The sequence below is a fragment of the Tachysurus vachellii genome, chromosome 23, assembly GCF_030014155.1.
Source record: "Tachysurus vachellii isolate PV-2020 chromosome 23, HZAU_Pvac_v1, whole genome shotgun sequence".
NCBI classification, from domain to species: domain Eukaryota; kingdom Metazoa; phylum Chordata; class Actinopteri; order Siluriformes; family Bagridae; genus Tachysurus; species Tachysurus vachellii.
The window spans coordinates 8,950,246-8,971,417 of NC_083482.1; the positions used below are offsets into that span (position 1 = coordinate 8,950,246).

At 37.8% G+C, this 21,172-nt stretch overlaps 1 protein-coding gene across 1 annotated transcript; it reads right to left on the reverse strand.

Annotated features, from left to right (window-relative positions):
• Positions 1 to 1,570: 1,570 nt before the first annotated feature.
• cpt1aa (carnitine palmitoyltransferase 1Aa (liver)) lies at positions 1,571 to 19,301 on the reverse strand. The gene is made up of 20 exons (XM_060859298.1): positions 19,163 to 19,301; positions 18,972 to 19,061; positions 18,048 to 18,232; positions 17,423 to 17,565; positions 17,041 to 17,212; positions 16,325 to 16,429; positions 15,794 to 15,931; positions 15,615 to 15,692; positions 15,416 to 15,523; positions 14,559 to 14,643; positions 13,757 to 13,952; positions 9,213 to 9,401; positions 9,010 to 9,115; positions 8,749 to 8,865; positions 7,928 to 8,092; positions 7,714 to 7,845; positions 4,839 to 4,991; positions 4,309 to 4,422; positions 3,171 to 3,263; positions 1,571 to 3,051 (listed from the first exon to the last, which is right to left on the reverse strand). The coding sequence occupies exons 3-20, from the start codon at positions 18,186 to 18,188 to the stop codon at positions 2,965 to 2,967; spliced, it is 2,322 nt and encodes a 773-aa protein (XP_060715281.1). The 5' UTR covers positions 18,189 to 18,232; positions 18,972 to 19,061; positions 19,163 to 19,301; the 3' UTR covers positions 1,571 to 2,964.
• Between the last annotated feature and the right edge of the window lie 1,871 nt (positions 19,302 to 21,172).

Genomic DNA, 21,172 nt, shown 5'->3' on the forward strand with positions numbered 1-21,172 from the left:
TAACTGATCACGCTTATGCTATGATGAAACATTTTAACTCTGATGGGAGTGGTTTCTTCCAGGTTGAAAATATTGCAATACATAGAGCACACGTCCTCACTGAATCACTTGATGAAAGTGATGGAAATCTGTGGCTTTCAACAAATCTTTTGCAAATCCCAACATTCTCTATTAGCATCATCAAACACATTTCTGAAAGAACAATATTCATCCATCCAGTACAGTTCCAGAGTACTGATGCCAAGGTGTTTTAAGTTTTTGTTTTGCTGGCTTGTGGTGGCTCAACACCTTACTACTCGTTTTTTCCTTTCATTTGTCTCGATATTGCTTTAGTGAAAGCATTTACACAACCCATAATGACAGTATGAGACTGGCATTTTAGACTTTCCTAATTCTAAGCCTAATTAGAATTTCCTAATTCTAAGCCTAAGCCTTTCCTAATTCATCTTTGCCACAGCTCATGGGTTCATTCTATAAAAACAACAGATCCCCCATGATCTCTCGATCATGTAAAAGTAATGTTTTGTTACATATTTCATTTCTTACAGCATTAGTCATAAGCAAGAATTAGGTTTCCTTTGTGTTTTCTTTGTTTCAGTGCCTGTGATAGGACACCTGCACTCTGGCACCCTCCAGTGGCAATAAGAGATATGACGATATATTCGATGAACTCGTGTTACACCAATGGAGCAAAATTGCTCTCACATTTTTGCATTGAATATAACCATACAGCTTTATTTTTAAAACAGATTTCATCTTACTTTCACATCTGTATTTGCAAATTTAACATTCACAATATTAATACGGAACAAGAAAAGCACTGTGTGCATCCTAGTTGTACATCATTGCTGTCTGCATTTATTACACATTAGTTAATATATAATCCTTGATGTGAAAGGTGCAAAAGTGGACATGGAAAATTGTCCTTATTTTGAGTTCTGCTTCATGTTCCCATGGACCAAAAAGCAGTCAGGTTGTTATTTTAAAGAGCTTAATCAGATCAAAACCAAGTTTAATACCCTGTAATCCTCCATAATATCCACTACAAATTCTGCTTATATAGTAATCATGTATAAAACTGGGTAAAAATGAGACAGAGAGAAATATGTAGTTTGTATTGACTAACTGTGAGGAAAAAGAAAAAAGGGAAATGGTCAGTAAAATAAATAATGTTCAGCTGATAACGAGTATGAGGACATGTGTGGTTTTGTACGAGAGAACATTAGCGGGTTAATAAACAGGTCTCCATCCAACATTCTTCTATTGTTGTTTCCTTTTTTATTGTTCTCTTCCTTTAAAGTGCAGTCTGTTTGTAAAGAACTCATTTTAAATCAACATAATCTTTATAGATTTGCTTTTTAATGAAGCACTTTAATGAGGAATGCTTACATTGGGACTTTGATCACTGCTGCCAGATTAGCAGCAATACAATGTGATGAGAAGTTTATGTGATGACTGCGATAATCATAGTCTGTGATAATCTACTGGATGACTTTTGCTAGAGACCACCATTTCAATGGGTCGTCAGAAACCCTTTCCTCATGAAGAGATATACAGTAAACAAACACCCTTACATGATCAAACCTGCCTTATGAACAGGATTTATTTATTTATTGCTGAACATTGACATGGCATAGAAACAGCAGTCACGGGACTCTGATGGTATTTGTTTTGTTCCTAAACCCATGATAAAATCTGGTGTTAGAGAATGATACACAATAAAATTTCAGAAATGACAAAGAAAAGAATGATTTTATATAAACACACCATGGTTGTAGAGAGCTCAAACCAATCTGGCCATTTTACTTTTTAACTCTGAACTGTCATTTGCTCCATGTTTCTTGTTTGTCAAACTATTCTGTGTAAACTAGAGATTTCTATGTGAAAATCCAAGAAATCAACAGTATCTGAAATAAATGTCGAAGACACTGTATGTCAAAAAAATAAATAAATAAATAAAAAAAAAAACACGAGACATATTTAGCTTTTTTTAATAATAGCAATATTATTCATAATATTAACATTCAGTTTTCCATTCAATTTCATTTTATGACAAATTCAAGCACTAAGCTAATATTAGATATTCAAAAAAAGTGAAATAAATAACTCATTTAAATCTTTTCAAAAGCTGAATTTGAACAAAAATTGCTGAAGTATTTATTATAATTAAAAACAAAATTTTAACAAAAACAATTAATTATAACAAAAATAAATGCACATGAACATAATATGACTACTTCATTTTTAGGCTGTTTATGAAACTGAAACACAATCTTTTTCTTGTAAACAATAAACCGAAATTCATTCTAACCTATTTCTATTCAGGTTAAATATGAAATGCTCATGTAACTGTAGAATATTTAATATATTATAGTAATACATACTTCTGTATTATTAAGCCATCTAAAATGTGTGCAGGAAGACTGTTATGCAGGAGAGCCACTGAAATCACTTTGAGTAAGCATTACCACAATGATGCCTTTAACCACATCGAGGAGTTAGCCAAGGTAAAAAGAACTGCTTCCTCACTGACCGATGCTTAGCCGGTTATTTTGTCCAATAAAATGTAAGCTAAAATGTAAGCGGACTGTAAGACGGTGTGGTTTAAGAGCTCAGTATCATTCAAAGCTGAATGCGAGTGTTACGTATGAGATCACTGCCTTCCTAAATTACTTTCAGCATTTCAATTAATTTGTGGCTACTGCTTGTCCAAGAGACTTGTCTGACTTCAGCCGTTCAGTTACGGTGCTTATTATGGCAGGGCCAAATCTTAACGCTATCGAACCAACACACGCGTGAGCACACACACGCGTTCACACACAGTCGGTACACTCATTCTCTTTTTAAAACATTTCATAGTCACAGCAATCAAGAATTCAAATGCATCAATTGAGAAGGCTGAATCATTTGAACAATAACACAAAAAGAAAAAAACACAATTATTTAGGTGACATCATCACCGTGTCACTTCAGGGCTCTTGCTTCCAGCTGGAACAACTCCAGCATGTCAAGCATCGCCTGTTTGATGTTGCTGCCAAATCGCTGCGCGTCCTGCATTTGAAAACATTTTAAAAAGACCTTTCAATCAACAAACCAGACTTTGAAAACTTACTGAAACTAGCAGCGTTGAACACTTTTGTGTTGGGCAAAAATATTGGCGGCATACTCACAGTTTCCGGGCTGGAATACTTGCAAGAGATATGGAAGTTAATGAGGTTCTCTCCCACTATAATATAAGCGACTCCATAACCGTCATCAGCCACCTGTCAGAGCAAAGCAGAGCTTATTAAAAAAATCTATCATATATAAAAGTCTCAAAGTATATTTTAGCTGTCAAGTTATTGTAGCTGTTTTTTAATGGACTTAAGCATTTTTATTATTTTTACGACTCAATGTAATCAAGAATTTAATCAGGTCTTTGGTTAATAGCACCTTCATCTGTGCCTTTATTTGTGTTTATATGCCCTGAGACCAATGTCATTTGACTGCTTTGAGTGTTTGCAAATTATACTGTGTTTTTAAAAATGTTTCAGTGGTAAATTTCTCCAAAGAACTAATGATCTATCAATCCTCTGTTGACTATAACCTTCTGCTCCCTGTGCCCCAATAACCAATCAGAAATGTTGTCCATACCTTAAATGTTTGCATCATGTTGTCTAATGCTTGACTAAATTTTTTGTTTTATGTAAAACCATACAGTTTTCATCCACACACATTCATTACATAGTCAAAAAGAACACGTCATCATATCCATATGTAAGCTCAGAAATTTCTAGAATGAATCTGCGTACTGAAGCATTACAGTATTCATTTACTGGAAGTAATGAATAAGTAAGTACAGAACTACTGAAAGTAAGTACAGAAAAAAAGCGGGGCCAGGCCTCTATGCCAACTTTGGCAAAACCATGACTTTATGAAGATTGCTTCGTGTAAAGGAGCATTGCCATGTTGGCACAGAGGCCTGACCCCGCTTTTTCTGGGATGAACTAGAAGGTCAGCTGCAATTCAGGCCTTCTTACATGCCCAACATCACTAATACTCTTGTGGCTGAATAAGCACAAGGCCCAACAACCACATTCCAAAATCTAGCTAAAATACTTCCCAGAAGAGAAAAGAATCTCCATATTAATGCCCATGGTTTTGAGAATGGGATGTACAAGAATACACAGAGGTAACTGTCAGGTGTCCAAAAACTCCTTGTCATACAGTGTACTGTGTGTTGTTTTGATCAATCATTGCCGTTAGATCTGTATTATTTTTTATTTAATATTCATAAAAGTAACCTGAATATGACTGCAGCAAACTTACCGGGCCAAAACCACCACCACTGGAAACATACTCAGGATGGTTCAGAAGATCAAAAAGCTCCGGCTGCTGCAGTGGCGTCTGACTGGTAGACAACCGCCACGGCTCAGAGAGAACCTGTGTACAAGATCAGACAAGGTGACGGTGGGAGTCAGTGCTAGACCGACGGCACAGAGGGTTTAATAGGATTCCTCTTCATTTTAACAATTGTGTGTAGTTTGTATTACACTGAAAGTTGCACCAGTCCTGAAAAGGGCTTTAGTGCTGTCTGACCATTACATGTACTAACAATAGAAAAGCAGTACATTTAAACAGGTTAAAAAGTAAGTGGGTTTAAACAAGCTTTTTTTTTTTTCACACCATACTAAATGCTTTAAATGTTATGTCCGACTGGCTGTGTGTGCCATATCAAGCGAGTTATTGTGTAATATGAAAGAAAATGTAATAGTCTTTCTGTTTCAAAAGTGCAAGATTAATAGAAAACACCACACATCCATTGTCTAAACCTGTTGTCAGCTTCAATCTCAGACTACCTTTTTGAGGAAGGGAGAGTCCTGTTGTAAGTACTGTGAGACCACATAGAGGCAGAAGAGATGACGGTCAATGCCTTTCCCGGTCATAGCCATTTGGTACATGTGCTGGTGCTTCCCTGCTGCCTGCTTCAGCAGACTCAGTTTCTTCTCTCGCTGAAAAAAAGAAAATGCTCATGTTTTTAAAGGATCCGAGAAGAAAAAAGTAAAATGCTGATAAAAAAATCTTCATTCGAATCATGCAGTCATATATTCCAATAGATGGACTAGCTAGATGATAACATCTAAACAAGTAGGCTATAACATTAGCTAATGCAAATATTCATTATTATTACGAAAAGCAAAACAAACAAAAAAAAAGTACAGACTTGCATTTCCTTCTGTTTAATTCCACTAAACAGCATTAAGTACCGTTACAAATCATTTCACATCATTGCCAGTACTTTTTTTTTTACCCTAAGAGAGCCACAAAAACGTCGACACCAGCAGAAGCTTCACATTATCATAACTCACTCTCCTGTCTGTGAGTGTTTGTGAATTTGCTCTTGCAGTGCTGAAGCACACTCCAGTCGTATTTAAATTCAGAGCACTGCCAAAACACAGGTTCTGACTCTAAGCATACCGTTGTTTGAAAGCACTTCAAGTGCTCTCTTGATGTCTGCGGCATATGAAATATTAAAGCAAAAGAATACAAGAACGTCAGCCTTTTTAAATGGTAGGCATGGTAACTGGGCCAACAAGAGACAGCAAATTCCACTTAAAGTTTGTCAGGTGCCTTGAAGCTGACTGAGAATGTACACACGCAAATAGTTTATGGTATTAAATGAGACATTTTTTTTTTATTTTCAGGATAATGACATGATTTAGGAATAAACATGTTGGGCTTAAGTCCCAAAATGTTCTACTGACCAGGAGCATTATTTCTAAAACATACTTGGATTTCATTCAATTAAGAAAAGTTCAGCATTTGCTTGCAAAATCATTTTGTAGCAGTGACCACATGTGAACCAGTTTCTTTACTCCAAAAAATCTAATCTGCATATCAATATTACTGGTTATATTACTAAAATACGTACCATGTAAAATGTAGTTGAAAAGATTAAACGATATTCAACTTTGTGGCCATGAAAGTACTTAATGAATTACAATCTGCAATTTCTGCTACTGGTAAACTTTAAATATCCAAACATATGGTATTTTCTTAAAAGCTGCCAACTTGTGATTGCATTTTTTTTACAAGACCATTTTGTAAAATATTAGTTAATACCAAATCGTAAGGGTTATATTTATCTGTTGGCCATTCAGTCTGGTCAGTAAAATGTTATCAAAAGCAATACTTTTGCTCAACTAACAGCTACAGTAATCACACATTATGTGCTTTCAATAATTACACAAAACCCACATGACATAAAACAACCAAAATAAAGTACTAGTTCCATATACAAATGTAGTCTCGGCATAGCGGGAAACGGTGTTTGGTGAAAATCACAGCTCTAATGAACTTGAACACAGTGCACAGAGCTGTTAAGTTAAATATAGAACAGTTTGTGTTTTGAAAACACTTTAAACAGACAGGAGTTTCAAGCTCATATCTGGAGATTTATTATCTGCATGCTTTCTGGCCATTTAATGCACTCGTCGGCTTTGAAACATAAAATGGAATAACAGTGTTTAATTTACAGTGCCATCAGGCAGCTTAATGTTTGCTGCCAAATTCCAAATGCGCACCTTTAAAAACACCAGCTATTTTATCACCTGCATCAAGGCCATCGTTGCAAAATCTTTAATGTTCAACAATATTTCTTAACAAAGCAGTAATAAATTAGCTACCACTTCTATATACTGCGGATTATAAAAATAATAATTCAGTTTGATAGCATTTATTATTTTTCCATCGGCCTTTATCTGTTAGGGGTTTCGTATTTTTAAGGACTTTCCAGTGCCATTGCTTTGTAACAGTCAGAGGTCAATTTACTTAAAAATCTAAACTTAAGGTGAAACTTTAAGGTCTGAATTATTTTTATAAGGAAAAGTGGAATAAAATTACCAAATCAAGATGCTGGGCAAGTTGGGAGATGCTAACTTAAAAGTTAGTTCTGTATTACAAGCAAAATGTGCTTTAACAAAGTATTTAACAAAGGGGTGTGCACACTTGTGCAACTTGTGTTATTCAAGGTTTTTTTTGTTTTAATATGAATTATGTTGGTTGCTATATTGCATTAAAGGTAGAAAAATATCTGTCATGATTTATCTTGGTTTAAAGTTTTTAGATCTCAAAAACCCTGCAATTTTAACAGGGACGTATAGTCTTTTTATATTAACTGTACATTCCATACAACCTCCACAAATGGTCTTATTCAAGGTGAATTGACTGTTAGAACCTGTATTAATTGCTACCAACCTGTGATTTAAGAAGCTCTTTAATGCCTAAAGAGCTCAGCTTAGCTCTCAATATCAATACAATAATGGTCATTTATGCCATGTAATGAGCCTTAATCTATTGAGGAGCATGTACTGAGGTTGGTAAATATTAGATATTAGTCATTAAACTTCAAACTAAACGAAGTATAAAGGCTCAAAGCTTGCAGCATGCAATCTTACAAAACAGATCATGGATTGATTTATGCAGTGCGGTTTTGAGTGCTAGCACCTGCCGATCATCTTAGCAAAAAGTGTGAATGCCACAGTGTGTTTGGCAAAGACATCTTAGTTGTTTGTACTTGCAAAGAAAAAAAAAAAAAGGTGTGATTTGTTTATAGACGCAAATGACAGCTAAGTAACAGTATGTTATAAACACATCAACACAAAATGATTCAATCTGTCTGAATGCCAATGAGTATTCAGAGTTTTGAAGTATATGAGTATTGAAGTTTAATACCGTCTCATTGTTGACCATGGCCTTGACAAAGGCAGAGGTCTCAATGGTGCACGATCGCACCGTCTCGGTCCGCCCCTCTCTGAAAAAACGAGTCATGGATGCTTCGTAAGTCAAGAAGAACTTTCCTTTGTCCTGGGATTCAGGAAAATAGACATTAGTGATATGTAATTCATGTACAATAAACAACTAGAATATCTTATTTTGGTGAACTCACCTTGAAGTTGGCGAGCTGTAAGGCAATCTGGATGAAGGCATCTGGGCTGATCTTGCACTTCTTGATCAGTCCTTTGCCAAACTCTTGGAAAGGAATAATGACCATGTCCACATCATCAGCCAAAGCCTGAGCCACGGACAGGGAGTTGGCGATCATGGTTTGACACTGGAAATTATTCACATACCATGTGTGAATCATCAGGGGAAAATGGCAAACACAGGGGAAATAAGATTAGATAAATCTGAATCCCATACCAAGAACTGGTTCGATATGATAAGTAAGATGTTACAGAAAAATATGCCATGAAAGGGTGGCTTTATAAATCCCAAGGCAAACCATATTTAATGACCTTGTGGTAGGTTATTTTCATATAACATCACATCCAGGAAAAGTTTTATTCCACTTACACTAATATAGAAATCCTCTTACAGATTTCGACAGAACTGTCATATAACATGATATCATTTTTAACATGTGCCTCAATATGCATGGTATTCTCTCAAAATCTATATATCAGTTCATATAATATACCATTGTAAGTATTTTTTTAAGTAAAAGCATAATATATGAGCATCACAAGTGTTTTGTTGACATACGGTCCACAATTTAATCTTAGCTATTATGACAAAGAATGCGTTATTCTTCTCTGTTAATGTTAGGCTGTTTAGCTGTGAATGTATATTACAGTTTGAATGGAGTACCACTGGACCACTGGAAAACACCTCCAGTGTGAATATTAGTATCAGCTTGCGTAGGTTACGTCAGGTTATTGTAGTAACAGCAGTCAAAATACAGAGCTGTGGTTTGAGTATGTAATGTACCTCGGGCGGGATGTTCCACTGTAGCCTCTGAGGTCCAGGGAGGTTCCGGTGAGTCTGTCCCGCACAGTGGCCATCGTCTGTGTAACCCAGCTTGATAGCATCAGTTGACAGCACATTCTTTAATAACAAGATGAGGAGAAGTGCGATTAAAGCTCACAATTAGCAATAAATGTAGGTTTACATTGACGATGTGTGAACCACCAATGTATCATAATACTACCAAAGATACATTATTTTCAGAATGATTAATTATATCCCTACCTCCCAAAGGTGGCCTATGATTGGAGCATCAGCCCAGCTGTGCTCTGCATTCAGGCCAATTGTTGCGTTCTTATAGACGATCAAGTTGAAAGACTTATCAAACCACCTGAAAGGAAAAAATCTGATAGTAAACCAAACAACTAACTCGCACTAAGCATGCAGCTACACGTTGGTAGCATCTTTAATATGACTGTCAGATTTACCTGTCATAGCACTTGCCGTGCAGCAAGGATTTACCAAAACTGTGCAGTGACTCGACTGGGCTGTCTGGATTGTGACGCTGCTCGGTGTCATCCAAAGTAACAAAGAATGCTGCCTTTTCCACAGCATCAAGACTTTGTCTGTTCTTCCCCTGTCTAAGGTAGGCATCACGGGCGCATGCCCAAGGTACCCTGAAATGCAAAAAGTAATAAATGAGTACAATCACAACTAGATTTGTAAAGTTCGTCGAGACAAACTTTGATGTTGGCTTTGACGGTGCAAGTATTCGCAAAGGCCGGTGCTTTTTGGAGGCGAGTGGACATAAGGGTTAGTGTTACTTTTGGAGGCAAGTGGACAGAAAGATTGTGAAAGCTACTAGACAGCTAGGGTGTCAATACTTTTGGAGGGGACATGAGCATGTGACGTAATCCGAATACCCGTGAGGCAGTTCCCCTCATTGTGCTGAGTGTTTTGATATGTCACATGTCCATGTTGTGCAAATTTTTTATTTCGCTTATTCTGGGGGCGGGGCTACACATGACGTCACGTGATGTCATCAGTATACCCGGTGGGGTGCCAATACTTTTGGCAAAAAGTGGCTACTGTGGGTTTGGACGTTTCATGTCAATACTGCAGTCATTATGGGATTCTACTTATTATTATACTGCATAGATCACAGGAGAGAAGCCGTGCCTGAGCTCTGTGCACGCTGCGTGTGTGAGAGCTTAGAGGAATTTTAGGAATTCCCCATTCAAGTCTATGGGACGTTCCATCGTCGACTACGGGAAAACCGAAAGTTCCGTCGGAACGCCGAGTCCGGAACTTTGTCCGGAGTAACGTCCTAAAGAACCTGTCCGAGTTTGGTGTAAATCACTCGAAAACTTGCCGAGTTATAAACCTCCAAAGTTTATAATGGGAGTGGATACGAAAAAATAAGTATTTAATTTAATAATTGATAAGTTTTGTCTAAAATAATAATAATAACTAGATTTGTAAAGTTCGTCGAGACAAACTTTGATGTTGGCTTTGACGGTGCAAGTATTCGCAAAGGCCGGTGCTTTTTGGAGGCGAGTGGACATAAGGGTTAGTGTTACTTTTGGAGGCAAGTGGACAGAAACATTGTGAAAGCTACTGGACCGCTAGGGTGCCAATACTTTTGGAGGCGAGCGGACATGAGCATGTGACATGATCCGAATACCCATGAGGCAGTTCCCCTCATTGTGCTGAGTGTTTTGATATGTCACATTTCCATGTTGTGCAAATTTTTTATTTTCACGTGATGACACGTGACGACACGTGACGTGACCATAACACACGTGAGGCACTTCCCCTCATTGGGCTGAGTGTTTTGATATGTCACATGTCCGTGTTGTGCAAATTTTTTATTTTCACGTGATGACACGTGACGACACGTGACGTGACGTGACCATAACACACGTGAGGCACTTCCCTTCATTGGGCTGAGTGTTTTGATATATGACATGTCCATGTTGTGCTAATTTTTGATTTCGCTTATTTTGGGGGCGGGGCTACACGTGACGTCACGTGACGTTACCAAAATACGCGTGGGGCAGTTCCCCCATTGTGTTGAGTGTTTTGATATGTCACATGTCCATGTTGTGCAAATTTTTTATTTTCACGTGATGACACGTGACGACACGTGACGTGACGTGACCATAACACACGTGAGGCACTTCCCCTCATCGGGCTGAGTGTTTTGATATGTCACATGTCCATGTTGTGCAAATTTTTGATTTCGCTTATTTTGGGGGTGGGGCTATACACGTGACGTCACGTGACGTGACCAAAATACACGTGGGGCAGTTCCCCTCATTGGGCTGAGTGTTTTGATATATGACATGTCCATATTGTGCTCATTTTTGATTTCGCTTAATCTGGGGGCGGGGCTACACGTGACGTCACCAGTATACCCGGTGGGGTGCCAATACTTTTGGCAAAAAGTGGCTACTGAAGGTTTGGACATTTCATGTCAATACTGCAGTCATTATGGGATTCTACTTATTATTATACTGCTAGAACACAGGAGAGAAGCCGTGCCTGAGCTCTGCGCACGCTGCGTGTGTGAAAGCTTAGAGGAATTTTAGGAATTCCCCATTCAAGTCTATGGGACGTTCCATCGTCGACTACGGGAAAACCGAAAGTTCCGTCGGAACGCCGAGTCCGGAACTTTGTCCGGAGTAACGTCCTAAAGAACCTGTCCGAGTTTGGTGTAAATCGCTCGAAAACTTGCCGAGTTATAAACCTCCAAAATTTATAATGGAAGTGGATACGAAAAAAGGCCACTTTGAGCTTCCGTACCGGGAATGCCGGAATTCCGATCGCTTAGAAAAGTAGTAGCAACAAACTTCAGACCAGGGTCTACGACATATCCGAATTTGGTGCATGTGGCTCGAAAGCCCTAGGACGAGTTACTCTTGATAAATTTGTGGCTAAGAATAATAATAATAATAATAATAATAATAATAATAATAATAATAATAATAAGCTTATAAAGGAAATCAGAATGTTGGCTTCTACAAAGCCAACATAATAATAATAATAATAATAATAATAAGCTTATAACGGATTTCAGAATGTTATAGAACTACTAGAATAACTAGAATGTACATTTCCTGAAGAAAATGTGAATGGTGCTTGCACGTGGCAAGTTCCCCTCATTGTGCTGAGTGTTTTGATATATGACATGTCCATGTTGTGCTAATTTTTTGATTTCGCTTATTTTGGGGGCGGGGCTATACGTGACATCACGTGACGTGACTAAAACACGCGTGAGGCAGTTCCCCTCATCGGGCTGAGTGTTTTGATATATGACATGTCCATGTTGTGCTAACTTTTTGATTTCGCTTACTTTGGGGGCGGGGCTACACGTGACGTCACGTGAATACCCGGTGGGGTGGCAATACTTTTGGACAAAAGTGACTACTAAGTGTTTTGACATTTCATGTAAAAACTGCAGTCATTATGGAATTCTACTTATTATTATACTGCATAGAACAGTATTTTGGGGGCGGGGCTACACGTGACGTCACGTGAATACCCGGTGGGGTGCCAATATACTTTTGGACAAAAGTGTATTGACTGGGGGCCAATACTTGTGGAATCATTGGATTGATAGTGTGGAGTTGATAGTTACATGTTTTGAGAGTGTGCTTTACATCTACAGAGAGAACAAAAGAATTTTAAGAATTCCCCATTCAAGTCTATGGGGAAAAAAAATACCCCTTTGAGCTTCCGTAGCGGGAATTCCGGAATTCCGATCGCTTATAAAAGTCATAGCACACCTGTCCTCAACGAGCCGGTCGATTTGACACCTCATTCATGGGTCTAGGACAAAAGCTGCGGGACAAGTTACGCGCCGAAAAAGTGTCCGGAAGAATAATAATAATAAGTATGCAGAATAACAATAATGATGCTTTGAAAGCACCATTAATAATAATAATAATAATAATAATAATAACTAGAATGTACATTTCCTGAAGAAAATGTGAATGGTGCTTGCACGTGGCAAGTTCCCCTCATCGTGCTGAGTGTTTTGGTATATGACATGTCCATGTTGTGCAAACTTTTTGATTTCGCTTATTTTGGGGGCGGGGCTACACGTGACGTCACGTGACGTCACCAAAACATGCGTGAGGCAGTTCCCCTCATCATGCTGAGTGTTTTGATATATGACATGTCCATGTTGTGCAAAATTTTTGATTTCGCTTATTTTGGGGGCGGGGCTACACATGACGTCACGTGAATACCCGGTGGGGTGCCAATACTTTTGGACAAAAGTGTATTGACTGGGGGCCAATACTTGTGGAATCATTGGATTGATAGTGTGGAGTTGATAGTTACATGTATTGAGAGTGTGCTTTACATCTACAGAGAGAACAAAAGAATTTTAAGAAGTCTATGGGAAAAAAAACCCCTTTGAGCTTCCGTAGCGGGAATTCCGGAATTCCGATCGCTTATAAAAGTCATAGCACACCTGTCCTCAACGAGCCGGTCGATTTGACACCTCATTCATGGGTCTAGGACAAAAGCTGCGGGACAAGTTACGCGCCTAAAAAGTGTCCGGAAGAATAATAATAAGTATGCAGAATAACAATAATGATGCTTTTCAAGCACCATTAATAATAATAATAATAAGCTTATAAAGGAAAACAGAATGTTGGCTTCTACAAAGCCAACATAATAACTGAGAGCCCACACAAGTCACTATTACAGTAGAGTCTAAAGTCTGACCGACACAGTTTTACTTTCACAAATGAAAAACTAACATATGTAATACTGATAAAATATGATAACGTCACAACTTCTTATTTATAAAAAGCCAAAATGTGTCAAAATTGAGGTTTTAATAACAATTTGCTTTATTGATATCAATGGTAAATCAATACCATGTGAGTCGTAAGTGACAAACTGTCAGCCATTCATGTAGCAGAAGTGCAATGCACAGAATCAAGCTTAGAGAACATTATTTACCAGTAATGAGTTGTAATGCTATAATTAGCCAGTGCCAGATTTACTATGTATTTACCTGTCTCCTGCAGTTAGGGCAGCCAGTTTCTCTTCTCCAGGCTGGGGCTCTGAGGTGTCAGCAAGGATCCTCTCAATCTGTTGCTCTATCTCTCGTGGCAGTAGCAGGCGTCCATCGTAAAACATGCTCACCTTAAAATAGCGCCCTCTGTGGTACACCACAATATGCCTGCTGTCTGACACATGCTGGATGGTGTCTACACTCAGAGGAGAAAATAATGTAGTGGTTCAAGCAAAGAAAGAAGCAGGCATTTAAAATAGAAAAAGGCCAGGAGCATGAATATTTTAAAAAGAGCAACACCACAACAAGCCACAGGAGGGGAAACATGGGAATGACAATTAGGTCAAGACTTTTGTTTCATGCATTACTTATCATTCCACGTGGTTGTGTACTTTTCCTTTGACAAAGCACATTAAATTTAAGATTGATAACTTAGTGTCAAAACAAATGTCTGACCTTTTGGTAAATAATGCATTGAGACTTAATGGGGGAAAAGAAAATCAGAATCAGATTTAAGAGGTATCATTGTGGGGTAAAGTGTAAATCACAAGAAACTGGTGTTATTCTATGTTCACTCCATTTCATGTGCTAAAGTGGCATAGGCTCAGTTGACCCCACTAAGGTAAACAAGCTAATACGCCAATTTATTAAAGTATCTTGAGCTAGTCATCACCAATCAAGGCAGATATGATAACCACTGAGTATAAAGCTTAGAAGGACACACCAAGTGTAGGGCAGTTAGGTGTAAAGGTGGCTCAAAAGCTAGCTTAAGCGTGAGGGCTGTGCCATGAGGAGTCTGTACCTGTCTCTATGCCTGGGATGCGACTGGTGTTGAACATGCGCTCATACTGTGATGAGCACATAGGAATAGTGTTTTGTAGCAAAAGCTGAAAGGAAAAGCAAAGAGGTACAAGGTCAAAAATAATTGTGAGGAGGGGGCTTTAATGGGCTGTGTAGCTAATGAGGTGCTACAGCATATCTTCCTGAGGGAACAAGGTTGCCAGTCAATCTTGGGGTTCGGAGCATTGAAGAGAGTCTGAACTCTGTGGGTCAAAATGGAGGGAGAAGGATCCAATGCAAAAAGAATGAAAAATAAAAAAATAAAGAAGCACACACAAAAAAGGCGATAAGATGGAGGAATGTAATGGCAATGAGAAGAACTCCTGTACTCTACAGGGTCTTATAGAATCTCAATGAGCTATTGCAGGCTGCCAAAACAGACTCATCTTACCCCTCTCCTTGCCTGGGATACGGCTGGTATTGTACAACCGCTCCCACTGGGCCGAGCAGAACGGTACCCTGTTTGCTAGCGCAAAGAGCTGCGCCGCCATGAGCATATCATCAGGAAGCATGAAACAAAAACCGGCACAAAAGCTCAGGGTAAAATTCAAAATAACCACAAAAACTTGGATTCAAGTAATATAGACGTTCAAGCCAGAAGACATGATCATTATAACATGCAGTTATGTGTGTGATGAGTAAGTATCTATTAAAAGTAAAAGTGCATTGCTAAAGATTTTCATGTGAATTCTCACCTAATGGCTGAAACCTGCTATTTGGTTAGTGTGTCTTTAAGCAGGCAGTTAATATGACAAGAAAAAAAAGCCATTACAGTCTGTTAAAAAAGTCACTGTTTATCTCTTCAAAAGACGTTCTAACCGGTTTAATCTGAGCTCTGTCCAGCTTCCTCCGATAGAGCATGATGGAATGGATGGTATTACCAGCCCTTGCCGCCTGAAGATGTGTGGGTAAAACATGGAGGAAATCCTGGAGGAAGGAAATCATTTAAAAGCTCAAATTAGAAGACAGTAGCACTAATCACCTCAGAGCGCCTTGAAGAATGAGAAATATGTCTTACCATTGCATAATAGTTGCTATTGACCATAATCGGGTTACGGCTCCTAAGATAGATGTACTCCTCCCACCAATCGCTGACCTGAAAGAAAACACACAAGAGTGAGTGAAATGAGAAGAATGTAAACACACAGATATATATAATGTAATAAAAAAACAACAAACAAAATGTTTAAAACCTACATAATTGGTGGCCCACCATGACTTCAACTTCAAGTACCACTGGAGTTTGGGAGCCAGGGTCTTCTGAAAGTCTGAAGCGAGTTCCTCCATCTTTTTGTACTCTTTGTCATCCAGTAGAGGGCGCACAGACTCCAGATACTGTGAGTACAGGGGTTTTAGTCAGGCATGTGATTACAACGTGCTATATGTCGGCTCTCTCATAAATGGTCTGCAATTATAAATGAAACCAGAGAGTACACTTGGTTACCAGTAATGCCTGCATTCCCACATCCACGCCAACACTAGAACTACGTGCATTTTAGTGGGTTAATGGACATCAAACACAATGTACCTCATATTTGAGGAGATAAATACCTAGATAAGTCTGAAAACAGGACCAGACCCAGACCACTGCTGGGTCTTTAGAAAATAAACCAATCTGCAAAGTGAGTCACATTATAATTAAAGAACTGACAAATGAAGCAAATAATCAAGTGCTAAGTAAACAATACTTATCAAGCTTAACATTTAGAGGCAAAAAATTGAGCTTACTCGTTTCATTGTGTCTTTAACGGAGGGCAGGGGTAGATTAGGCAGCGATGTCTGGAAGCTGTACAGATTTGGTGTTTGCATCCCTGAGAAAACTTTCACGAGAACCTACAAACGCAACAATAAACATAAAATGTGTAGAAAAAGAAACCGTAACAGAGGTGTGTTACAACACAGTAATTTGCCAACAATAACCATTTTATTTTATTTATTAAAGAACAAATATCATCTTTTTTTTTAGGTTTTTGGTTACATTTAACATTGTGGAGTTTGTAAGTTTGTAAAACAAGTTCCTCTTATCACTCGAGTTTCAGCAACTCTAAAAAGCCATTAATCTGCCCCTCTTTTTTTTCTCTTGAACTTAATAAGACAATATAATACACTGTCTACTAAGAAACCACTAAATCCTCAATCCAGTGTTAGAAAAACTCCATCCTACAATAACACTTTTTTAAATATTTATTTGTAGCATCCACTATAAGATTAACTGTGAATAAACTGTTATACAAATAAGTATGTATGAGAATGAAGACATTAATATAAATATATTAGAATATAATTATAAGAACTGTGCTGTTGTATTGTGTTATAACTCTGATAAATAAAAAAACTACAGCTAGTATATCAGAAGTTAATCAATACATTAATTTTAAGGCTTTAGAAATCAACCATTTTATAAATGTCTACAAATGACACAGCATCCTTACTGACTTACTCACCAGCCAGATTTGTGTTTTCCATGTTAATGAGCCGTGACGTTCGCGCATCCAGCCATGCCAGGAGAGAAGGCCCTTTAATATGCTTCTCATGGTAAAAATGATGACCACCCAGAGTCCTGTGCCCACCAAAATGCCCCCGACTCGACTCTGGTTGTCCAGAGACATGTATTTACTGCAGGAAGAAGCAAAGACATGGTAGATCGGAAAATATAAAGCTACACCAATACTACTAAAAATACAATGACAGTCACTTGATATAGAGTACACTATGTAGATGATGAATTTGTAAGGAAAAATGTACACCATATATGTAGTGAGTCTAGAGAAATTTTTGAAAGTGTATAATCTGTTTAAGAAAAGAAAGTAATAGTTACAGTTTTACCTTATTGGGACATATTTGCCAATTTTAAAGACAAGACCTAAAGATGGATCCACTTGAGCATATTTTGCCCTGCCCATGTACCCTGCAAGTACCAGCATCAGTCCTGGGGCACTGCCTGGATATACCCCAGTCATAATGCCATTCTGTGGAAAAATGTGGACATTTTTATTAGAGGAGGTCAGCTTCACCTGTAAAAAAAATAAATAAATAAAAATCTACAAAAATGTTAAATATTATCAACTAAAAATTAAAGCACATAATCTGTTTCATACAGTATTTGCATACCCACATGGTTTTATCACTGAAAAACATCACTGGATTTTCTCAGTAACAAACATGACAAAAAATTGTTTAAAATCACTTTGCTATGATTTCTGAAAAGGTCTTTCAATTTATTATTTATTGTTTTTTTTAGGAAATGTCTCTCACCATAAAAAGACATATGACTAGATACATCCACAGCATATGGAAAATTTCAAAACTATCAAAATTCATAAGCACCACAAGCTCCTCCATCACATTCTGCCATTCTCAGGTGTTTCCATATGCAGTTTTGTGTGTCATGTAATAAACCTGATCAAATGGCATAGCTGAACACTTTGATATGAACGATTTAAACCAGTACCTTGAAGCGGATGAACTTCTTCTTCCATGAGTGGAGGCCTGACAGGTAAACCTGGCGCAAGGCTTCATGACTCAGCTGCAAGTCGATTCCATCAGGAGAGACGGTGAATTGAAAGGCCACAGCTTGGTGAGCTTCTGCCATGCTGACCTGACTGCTGGGACACTTGGAGCAAATAAAGCACTATGCTGGAAGAAAAAAAAAGGAAGGATTTAAAAATTACTATAAAAATGTAAATAAAATAAAATACAAATAATAAAAATGTATAGAAAATGACTATATAACCAGACTAATACAATTAAAAATAATTTTAGCCAAATTTTATCATTTCTTTGACATGCACAGAGAAAATACAGAATATATTTAGACTTTTTAGCCCAATTTTAGCATTTCTTTAACATGCACAGAGCAAATACAGAATATATTTAAACCCTTTTTTATTGGATTAACTTTAATACAGCTGCCATATATTTCAGCCCACTGGTGTCCAAAGTATTTTTTTTATTTTCATAGACCAAATAAACGAAAGCGTAGTTTCTTACTTAACAACAATTATATATAACAAGTATATATCTTTTGATACTACGTTATCAATGAGATATTATGTGAATTCCATGTGAAAGACCAAGCTTTAAGTCCAGCAATGTCACATTGACCGAAGCTAGCGAGCAAAACATAAATGTAAACAGAAATTCAAACAGACAATGAACACAAACCTGCAAAAAAATAAATAAATTAAAAAAAAAAAAGAGAGAGAGAGAGAGAGAAGTATCAGAATATCGATACAAACATTAGGTCTAATAACGTACAAATGCACATCTGTTTACAAATCCTGCTAGCAAGGAAGCTAGCTAATTACAATGCTAACTAAATGGCTAGTCAGCGTTGGGCGCCATATTTGTTTATTCTAAGGAACCCATAGCTTACCTTGACACTCAGGATGTCGATTTGGCGTTCAGTTTTTAATCGCTTTATTCTGGTTCATTCGGTACTGATGCTGTAGGATGCAAATCTGAACTAGGATGAAGAACGGTTCAGTTTAAGACACATACCAGCTACGTTGAAAAACACATACTACCACACGAAACAGTATGTGGGGGAAAAAGTGCGCAATTTACCGTAGTATGTTGTACGTTTTGGCTGAATACCAACTGCCTACACACGCCACGCATAGGCACGCTATAGGGAAAAGAAAGTAATGGCTTCTGCGCCCTATGTAGTGCACTTTGTTTACATTACAGATTTTTGGGATTCAACCTCGAAATTACTTAATATGCACACCGCCCTCTAGTGGTGCGGAAGAGATTTATTTAATCATTCATTTATTCATTTTCTACCGCTTATCCGAACTATTCTCGGGTCACGGGGAGCCTGTGCGTAATTGCATCTCAGGCGTCATTGGGCATCAAGGCAGGATACACCCTGGACGGAGTGCCAACCCATCGCAGGGCACACACACACACTCTCATTCACTCACACAATCACACACTACGGACAATTTTCCAGAGATGCCAATCAACCTACCATGCATGTCTTTGGACCGGGGGAGGAAACCGGAGTACCCGGAGGAAACCCCCGAGGCACGGGGAGAACATGCAAACTCCACACACACAAGGCGGAGGGTTATTATCGAACCCCGACCCTGGAGGTGTGAGGCGAACGTGATAACCACTAAGCCACCGTGCGCCCCGAATTTATTTATTCGGCTGTTAATTTAGCTATAAATTTATCTATTTTTATTTATTTATCTTTTATTTTACCAGGAATAATCCCATTGAGATAAAAAATCTCTTCTACCAGGGAGTCCTGGCCAAAATGGCAGCACACAAAGTTTCACACAAAATCATGTCAATGTAAATCATGTGGCTATTTTTATAATATCAAATCCCTCAGATGAAAAGAGAGACAAGATTACTAATAAGAGAATAAAAAGAAAGCCAGAAAGCCACAGCAAATCATCTGTTTCCACATAACACCTAACCAATTAACTTCATGCCCATATATTATACCTTCTCTTTGTCCTTCCTCTACACCTCACCTCCATCTCCAACATCCTTCTACCAATATAACCATCTCACTCCTCTGTACATGTCCAAACCATCTCAATCTATCCTGTCTGACCTAATCGTTCCTAATCCTGTCCATCCTCGTCACTCCTAAAGAGAACCTCAACATCCTCATCTCTGCTACCTCCATCTCTGCCTCATGTCTTTTCCTCACAGCTACAGTCTCTAAACCATACAGCATAGCTGGTCCCGTACACCTTTCCTTTGATTCTTCAGAATAGAAAGAAAGGTAAGTATGTAATAAAAACATTAAAATAACGCTTACATAGTTGCCAGTGTATTTATTTTATTTTATTTCTTATTCCAACATGTTTAAATAATTATGTATGTAACTATTTACACCACTATTCATTTATTTAATACTAAAGACTTAACATTAAAAAGATTGTATAGGGTACAAAAAAATATTTTTGTCTTAAAATAACAACCTTTTAGTGCAGAACTATTTTAAAGTTTAAAAAAGTGAATTAGCTGTTAAATAGCTAAATGGCGCAAGGATTTAACATGTGGACTAAACAAAACAAAACAAAACAAAACAAAACAAAAAGACTGTGATAAAGAACAGATTTATGAGCTGAAGCAACAAATATGCCCACAAACCAGAGTAAGGAATCCATTGCTGTCCACTATTCCTAATATTCTATTTTAAATTTAAAATATAATGTTCACTATGGTGCATAGTAATTGAGTTGCTGTTATTTGTCTGATTCAATAACTGCATGAATGTTCCTAATAAAGTGGACAGTGAGTGTAGATTTATACTTATTTATTAATACTTTGATCCATAGGTGTATTCAATACTTCAGCAGTAATTTGTTTTTTACTACAATCTTGTTTTCAGCCAGTGTCTTATGGGATTGTTGTGGATGGAGCCACCCAGAGACTGTCATGCCTTCTTTTGAACCAATGTTGTGTCAGTCAGCTGTATGGTCTGGCCTTGATCAGCAATCAGGTCTGCGCTGAACTCAGAGTTTACAATGACCCATTAGTTCCTCAGGAGCTCTCGGTTGCATCATAAACTGTTGTAGAAAGGACATTATTTACATTTACATTATTTCCTGT

What these genes read in the sequence shown, in the direction of transcription:
- cpt1aa (XM_060859298.1), bottom strand. Translation starts at nt 18,188, where the DNA reads ATGGCAGAAGCTCACCAAGCTGTGGCCTTTCAATTCACCGTCTCTCCT. An exon ending in GGAAAACACAAATCTGGCTG is followed by an intron (nt 16,430 to 17,040) that starts GTGAGTAAGTCA and finishes TTGCGTTTGTAG; the next exon opens with GTTCTCGTGAAAGTTTTCTC. An exon ending in ACAGAGCTCAGATTAAACCG is followed by an intron (nt 14,644 to 15,415) that starts GTTAGAACGTCT and finishes TTTTCCTTTCAG; the next exon opens with CTTTTGCTACAAAACACTAT.